General features: G+C 39.4%; 1 protein-coding gene across 4 annotated transcripts in view; it reads right to left on the bottom strand.

Annotated features, from left to right (window-relative positions):
- The window catches only part of AP1S2 (adaptor related protein complex 1 subunit sigma 2), a 57,718-nt gene extending 50,752 nt beyond the window's left edge, over positions 1–6,966 (bottom strand). The window contains exons 1-2 of one of the 4 annotated variants that reach the window (XR_011923522.1): positions 532–689; positions 205–383 (exon numbers count right to left, since the gene is read on the bottom strand). Coding sequence is in view for 2 of the 4 variants with exons in the window: in XM_072431242.1 (XP_072287343.1) it covers positions 205–383; positions 532–549 (197 nt within the window). In the remaining 2 variants the exon portion in view is untranslated. Of the gene's footprint in view, positions 1–204; positions 384–531; positions 690–6,878 lie in introns of those variants that run through there. The other 3 variants (XR_011923524.1, XM_072431260.1, XM_072431242.1) reach the window with 3 other exon arrangements.
- Between the last annotated feature and the right edge of the window lie 1,597 nt (positions 6,967–8,563).

Here is an 8,563-nt window from a genome sequence, read left to right as displayed (position 1 = left end):
TGTAACAAATCAGTCACATCCTCTATGTATCAATTTATATCAACATATAAAAAGGTAACTGTATCAAGCTTCCACATATTAGGAAAGGGACATCTTGGACTGTGCCAACTAATTAAATTGTATCACAGGCCCAGCTGTTGTATCAGTGTGCACAGATCCAAGGGGTTAATTACAGGGAGGGGAAGAGCAAAAAAAAGGATCAACCTTTTGTAGACAATCTTCAGATCCCTCCATTCCAGGAAGCTGCACATTTTCGGTTTTCTGGCTAAGACAGTCTGCACCAACTCCCTGGTAATCTTCTTCTTCTCCTTGTCAGACAGTGGCACATACCACTTCTGGAGCCGCAGCTTCCCCTGACGACTGAAGAGTAACATAAACTGCATCTGTGGATCCAGAAAAAACAAATAAATACATTAAAATTCAGCAAGAAGAGATTTTTGGAAATGACAAAATCCTCAACATGATCTACAACTAGGTAGAGCGAATGTAAAGGAAAAAAAAATCAATATGAATCAATAAAATATTCATGACTTGTCTTCCAAGAGGCATTGTTCCTCCGGTACCAAGAGCCGACGTGTTTGAATGAAATTGGGGGCTTGCCGTGCTTTTATTTCTACATCACAATAAAGAGGTTGTTCTGTTACAGATCTGCATGCAAAGCTTTGGCAAAATCCCAGTAACAGCCCTGTGACACATGTGAGGAGGGGAAGGATTGTGGGAGTTACTATGCAGAAAGAGAGGGAGAGAAAGAAAGGGAAGGCACCAAGCTAGAGGGGTCAACACACAGGGAAACTTAAGCAGCAAGCCACTATGGAATGAGCTGTCAATGGCATAACATGTACACAATCTGTCATCTGCAATGCCTGCACTCTGCTGCAAGGATTCCTCCTCACTGCCTCTTTCCTATTACCTCTGCATTGTAAGTAGGCTGTGTTTTCAAACAGCATAGAGAGGGGGGATATAAGAAACACACTGCAGGGGAATCTCTGCTGCTCAGAAATTATACAGTAGACAGCAGAAATCCTGTTATTTACATTACTGGTGGTATGGGAAGACATGGGGGGCTTCTTACAATATTACACTGAAGTTTGTAAATGCTGAAGGCAATGCTGGCTGCAATGCAGAGAAATCTGGGTGAGCCTGGAAAGATCTATCAGTAGAATTAGATGGGAATAAATACAAAATAACGATCAGATGAGAATTAGTGATTGTTCTGTATATTATATATTTTGCTGAATGATGCTGAGAGGGGGGACTTTACCGTTCTAAAAGCTGGGGATTATAGTGGATCCCAGTACTGAATGATATCCTGGATTTTAACCGGGGGTATCTATACCCCTTGGGGGTATGGGAACCAATTGCTGGGGGTATGGGACTTGATCTCCGGGTACTGGTATTTATTTAATTGTATAAATATATACTTGGGTAGTACGTAAATGGAACGCTATAGAACCTTCGAGAACATTCGATGCTTATAATTTTATTTCATGTTCTCTTCCTAGATATCCTTATCCTAAGGACAGTAAATTCAAGCTGTTGACAAATTCAGAAGTCATACTGGCAATTAATATAAGGAATGGTGATGATTATTTTGGCAGACAAGTAAAGGGGGCATGGGACCATATCGGACAATTTATTGGGGGTCTGGAGTCATTAAAAAGTTAAGTCCCCTGATCTAAACCCAGTAAGCTGTAGCATGTTGATGTAATTTCAGAATGGGCTTTAAATTATTTCCCATTAATTAATCCATAGCCTTCATTAAAAATGGAGATCCTGCAATTAGGGTCCTTGTTCAGGCATTTCCTGCTACAGGATGACAAGTGTCTCCCAAATATGCCACCCAGTTACATATACCTGGTAGAACTACAAGTGTAGGGGTTGGTAGGGGTTAAAAATTTACTAAAAAATAATTTTACAGCAATGATGTGTAATAGATGGCAGACAGGGAATAGGCAGCATGGTGGCTGGGAGTTTAGCACTCTGGCCTTTGCAGCGCTAGGTTCCAGGTTCAGATCCTGTCCAGGACTCTATCTGCATGGAGTTTGCAGGTTCTCCCCATGTTTGTGTGGTTTTGTCTGCATACTCCACTTCCCTCACACATTCCAGAAACATGCAGTTAGGTTAATTGTCTGAGTTCCAAATATGTATTTAATAAAGGTTGATTTTGGTGGGTAGTCAATTAAGTGTAGTTTTTTTTTGGGTGTGGGAGGAAAACTGGAGCATGTGGAGGAAACCCACACAGACACAGGTAAAAACTGCAAACTCCATGCAGATAGCATCCTAGCAGAGATTTGAACTCAGAACCTAGAGCTGCAAAGGCAAGAGCACTTACCTCAGAGCCATCATGCTGCCCATAAGCTTAGACTGTGGTAATGGCATATGACTATGGTAGGGACATTGTATTGTGAGCCCCTTTGAAGGATAGCTAGTGGCATGACTATGGACTTTGTACAGCACTCTGTATATGTCATCGCTATACAAATACTGTATAATTATAATAATGTCTGAAAGAGGCCGAGGGAGATCAGTAGCACTAAAAAAATTAAGAAATAAACCATGGCAATTGCCTACTGGTACAAAGTCTAACTAAAGGTCATAGTCTGCATTTATTCATAACAAAATGTGCTAAATAAGTTTCTGTTTACATTAAGAGGACAAATGCTTGCTAAGATGGTCTCACTCTTAAAGCTGAATACTCTTATTAATACAGTATTCTCCCCAGAATTTTATTTACTGGGTGGGTAGAAACTCGTAGGCAGGTGGCAGCCCCTGTATTGTGACCCAACTTTTCCGTAAACACCCAAAAACAGCCGGGTAGTTACTGAAAAGTGCCGGGTGGTGCACCCAGCTTAAAGGGTCTGGGGAGAACACTGCAATGGTATTATAAATAAGCCAACAATGCAGCAGGAAGAGTAAACTCCATGCACTGGTCACAGATACATGGAGCTGGTGCAAAGATGTTGTTACCTATAAGATCTGCAGGGTCACAGCAACTTCAACTCATGTTTTAAATAAAGCCGCCTTTTCTCACTTCTGAAATCGTGATTGCCACTTTTAGAATATTATATTTATAAAAGCAAGAATAGTTATTTTTCTCCTGGCAATCAGTATTTCAAAACAAGCAAATGCTTGAATTGTATCTCTCTGAAATTAGAAGCTGTATTCACTTGAATAACTGGTTGCTGAATTTTGCCCAATTACTTTCATTGTGTCCATATTTGCTGCTTTGTTAGGTGGCTATACATCACAACTGGCAATCAAAGTGTTTGAAAAATAAATACATCACTGGGGCTTGACATATACGCTTTAAATATATCATCATATATAAATATATATATTCTATTCGTATTATCAGTAAGCAGTCTATTCTTTTCTACTGCGCTGAAAAAGATGCATTGGATAGGGCAGGTGTGAATCCAGTGTGAATCCTAGAATGGCCAATGAAAGATCATCATCTAATCCAATGGAGAGTTTGGCCCTGATTTATTAAAGCTCTTCAAGGCTGGAGAGGATACATTTTCAGTGAACGTGGTGATCCAGAAAACATGGAATGGATTTCTTAAAGTCTTTTGGTATTTGTTAACAAATGTTCCCAATCCTAGACCAGATCCATTCCAGGTTTGCTGGATCACACAGTTTCACTGACAAAAGTGTATTCATTCCAGTCTTGGAGAGCTTTAACCTCCCTAGCGGTAACCCCGAGTCACACTCGGGGTAGAAAAAAGTTGCTACAAGTGGTAACGCCGAGTCACACTCGGATTGGAACAACTAGGGAAGGTTAGTAAATAGAGCGCTTACCTGATCCGCCAGGGTCCCGCGCCATCCAGCGCCGCAATCTCCGTCTTCTTTCTTCTTCTGCATTCGATGAGTCACCAGGGGAGTTCCCGGTGATGTCGTGTTTACGTTGCCGGCCGGGCGGGGCGGGAAATTCAAAATCTTTTTGTATTGCATTCAATACAAAATAATTGTATTGAATGCAATACATTGGATTTTTATGTGTAAACGCAGTACATTGTTTTCAAGAACATTTATTTTACAGTATATATAAAAGTATGAGTATAATGTGTATTTTTTTTTTAAATTACATTTTTTTTAAATATATAGATTTTTTAATTTATTCAATTTATTGTTTTTAAATAATTTTGTGTTTCAAACTTTATTATACTCATACATTTTCATGAAAAACAATGTAGCCCATTTAGACATATAAAACCGGAAAGAAATGAACCGCTAGGGAGGTTAATAAATCAGGACCTTTGTGTCTAGACTTGAAAATTGGTCATCCCCCTCCACTTTGAGACTACTATGTATTAGGAAAATTAACCCCCCTAGCGGTAATCCTGAGTGTGACTCTTGGGGTCGCTTAAAACATAAAAAACCCCACTTACCTTATTCGGTTGTCATCCCCCCTGCGTTCTGCTGGTCTCCGTAGCTCCTCCGGACACGTCTTCTCTCTTCAATCTTCTCCCGGCGTGTGCAGAGACGATCTCTGGGGTTTTCCGGTGACGTTGGTGCATGCGTCGGTGCGGGCGGGAGGATGGGCGGGAAATTTATATAATTTTGTATTGGATTCAATACAAAATAGCTGTATTGAGTCTAATACAAAAAAATCCTTATATAATATATATATACAATTATATTATAAAAATATTATATATGCTACTATACAGTTAGAAACCACCCCCCTCCCCCAACAAGCCTCTGTTCTGCACACAAGCGAGCAGGGAGTTGTCCATATGTCGGATGTCCTTAACTCTCCTTAACTCGAGGACTACCTGTATTTACATTGCAAAACACAAAAATATAGAAAATTTCAGTGCTCTGTATTTCTAACTATTTGGGCTTGTTCAGATCTGAGGTTTTCTCAAGCATTGTGCACAAATGAGTTGACATTTTTAGATCCGTTCATTGCCCTGAAATTCAGTAGTGCTGACCCACTTATGTGCAATAACTTAAATATATTATATTATTATATTAAGTGTGTCTATTAATTTTTCTGCACAGGTTTATTATTTGTTTGTGCAATATATATCCCTCTGCAGTGGAACTTTGCTTACATTGTCCTGTGTGTCACGTTTAATAAGGAAATTTCGAAACGCTCCGAGCTGCACATTGTGCTGTAATTTCAGATTTTCATCTGGGACATCTTTTGTTTCTGTCTTGAATCCTGGCTGTTGGGTAAGTTAGGATAAATCAAGATTGACAATCATTTCCACTAAGGGAATTTAAATAGGAGAACCGGGAACAATCGGTGAAATATTACACAAACCAGTCGCCTTGGGCTATTTCTCTAACAGCAGCACTATGGCCTACCGTATAAAAAAATGTGCTGCAGCACTGAAATACAAGTCTATGTGCATTTACTTTATTCTGCAAAGCCCCAAAATACCTGCTGAGCCTTCCAGGAAAACTCTACCTAATGCAGCCTTCTGCAATGGGGTGGCAATGATATTGAGCTTTTCCCGTATTGAGTAGCGTTGCCACTCCTCTGTAGGCTGTGTCGGTTTGCACTGCAGTGGGATTGATAGAAAGTTTCAGGGGGCGTGGCTATATGCATCACCACTTCTGATTCGCCAGGATAGTTCTTGTCAATCAGAACCTGGCCACACCTAGTCCTGCTAACTGCTTTATGGATTGACATCTTTAACTGTGCTACTATAACCCTCCCACCGTGAGCTGCAGTGTCTGGGAGGGGGAGAGTGGGAGACTCAAACGAGACTTGAGGCTTACGACTTGTATTTTTATAAAAACTTAGATATGACATTCTTTAACGGGCACACTTTGAGTTAAGTCTTGGGCATTATTATAAAGTATTAATTTAGCACCAACCTATCATGCAGCACAGTACAAAGTCCATAGTCATATCACCAACTATCCCTTAGAGGGGCTCACAATCTAATGTACCTACTATAGTCATATGTCATTAACACAATCTAAGTTCAATTTTGAGGGGAAGCCAATCTACCAGAACACAGGGCCAAATAGGTGATCTGTGTGCACATGCGCTGACAAAAAACATGCATTGAGAAGAAGAGAGCAGAAGGAGGACTTTGCCTATTGCTATTCCTTCACTATCCAGTCACATACTGTGAGAATGGGTAAAGCCAGCTGTTTTGATTAAATGCTGTATGAAAAAGTCAGGTCATAGAGCTTTATACTTGGGAGACCCATTCTAAAGGTAGGAGATTCTGGATTTGGGTTTACAACTTTATCTCATTACTTACATTAACCTGACCAAATCTTCAGCAACTGTTACTTAAATGTAAAGACACGACCAAACACAGCTGAATACTAATCTATATATTTTGACCAAAATACCGACTGCACAAGAATGGAGAAGTAGGGCAAATAATTTTGAGGTTGTGAAACCAAAAGAGTGAGGGATAATAGCTAACTGAAAGATATGCAGCCTGCTAAACAGCAACAACAAATTTGGTCCCCCAGATTAGAAGAATTCCGAATTATACCTCGCGGAGCTCCACCCTAACTTACCCGACCACACTCCTATCCCATCCCTGCACTCATATTTTCTCTCTAATTTGCTATACAGTAGCAACATTACTTAATATCTAGAAAAATAATCCCTCAGCCAAACATCTCATATGTCATCCTGCATGGTGGCTCAGTGTCTAGCACTCTTCCCTTTGGAGCGCTAGGTCCCAGGTTCGTATCTTGTCCGGGACATTATCTGCATGGAGTTTGCAGGTTCTCCCTGTGTTTTCGTGGATTTTCTCCGGTTTCCTCACACATTCAAAAAACGTGTAGTTCGTTAAATTGTTTTCCCCCTAAAATCGCCCTTAGGCTGTATTAAACACACATATGTAAAGTACATTGTAATAAGTTGGCACTATATAAATATATAATATAAATCATAGTACCAGGGATCCCCAACCACAAGGCTGTGGAGCAGTGCTGTGGTACTTGTTGGTATCTTGTAGTCCTTGCTGTGACAGGAAGGATCTGTGTCCTATCCCCTGTCATTTTGTTCCTGTCACAGAACAAGGCAGCCAAGGGGGACGGATGCTTTCCCTCCCCATTCTGCAGACACAGTTCCTTGCATGAATTAGGTTGCTTGAAGAAAAAGCTAGATGAGCTTCCAGAAGCACGAACTATAACTGGGTAAAAAAGTTTAAAAGGAATGATGCAATAATAGTGCAAATGAGAGAAGAAAGTTGGGTTTTTTAACTCACCAAATACATTATCAACTCACCAATTCCCATAGTCTTTTTATTTATTTTCTTCCTTTTGTTATTATTATTATTTTTAATATTATTAAACAGGATTTATATATTGCCAACATATCCTGCAGCGCTGTACATGATGTTCACTGGTTCTACTTTAATAAAAACCTAAAACAACTAATACAAGTTAAATTGTCAGTTAAAAAAAAACAAACTTTCTTTTCTCATTTCTACCATGATAGTGTTTTAACTCACATTCATGTGAGTGAGGTTTGGCATGACAATCTGAGAAACAGGGAGAAGTGAGTACCTTTTCTCGTGCCTTTATATTTAAAAAGAACATCCAATTACCTCACAGGATCAGAAAGGATCATTTTCACGTTGGAGTAATGTGAACCAGGCTTTATAGGGATTTTTTTTGCCTTCCTCTGGATTAAATATGTATATATGGTTTTATCTGGCATATGATGTTTTGTAGAATGTTTATTACTAGGTTAAACTTGATGGACTTATGTCTTTCCACCTGAATATGAATGTGGTCCATGTTGTAAAAATTTGTTAAGCACAGCTTATACCCCCCTCATAACCGTTATCTATACATGTCCCAATACTATTAAGAAAAGCTCACCATTATTTTTATCGTTAATTTAACAGAATCTATGTACAAGCATCTTGCAAAGAATTTTTGTAACATAGGAAAACTTTGTATTATTTCTCCTTTGGAAAGATGTTCTTCACTAAAAATAATAAAACCACAAAAATCAAATCAATGCCCACCAACACGCTGCAAAGACTAATTAACATATGCCTGGGGCATCATAAACACATTGGCGTATGTATAAACTAAATTCAGATTGTGAACAAATGGCTAATCTACCATCCACCATGCAGCAAGGTCAGCCTTGTCAATGCTTCACACATGGACAAATCACTAATCACTGCTGTATAAACCAAAGATACCCTGAACATAAAAATACTTTATTCATTACTCATCATAGGGTGAATGTCTTGGAAAATCAGTATGCAAAGTATTAGCTTTGTCATTCTCACTCCTTTAATTTCCATGGCAATAACCCCGATTACTACCAGTCCTTAGTAGTAAGTCCATTTCAAAAATTGTCAAACGTGGACAGAATTTTCAATACATGCACCAAAAGATTGGACAATTTGCTGGGTTTTAATGTAGGGCTACGTACACACTTCAGATGATTCTCATCTGATTATCGCTTCAGATCTAGTATCAAATGAAAATCTTAGGTGTGTACAGTGCTCATCCGACGTTGTTCATGGATCCATTCTGCCTGATCCAGGATCAATAAGCGATCGTAATGCAAGTGAAGGGGAGAGTGCACAGTGGGGTGCCGCTTGCTTGTTCTCCCTCC

This window comes from Pyxicephalus adspersus, chromosome 1 (genome assembly GCF_032062135.1).
Source record: "Pyxicephalus adspersus chromosome 1, UCB_Pads_2.0, whole genome shotgun sequence".
NCBI lineage: Eukaryota > Metazoa > Chordata > Amphibia > Anura > Pyxicephalidae > Pyxicephalus > Pyxicephalus adspersus.
This window is presented reverse-complemented; position numbering and strand designations above follow the sequence as displayed.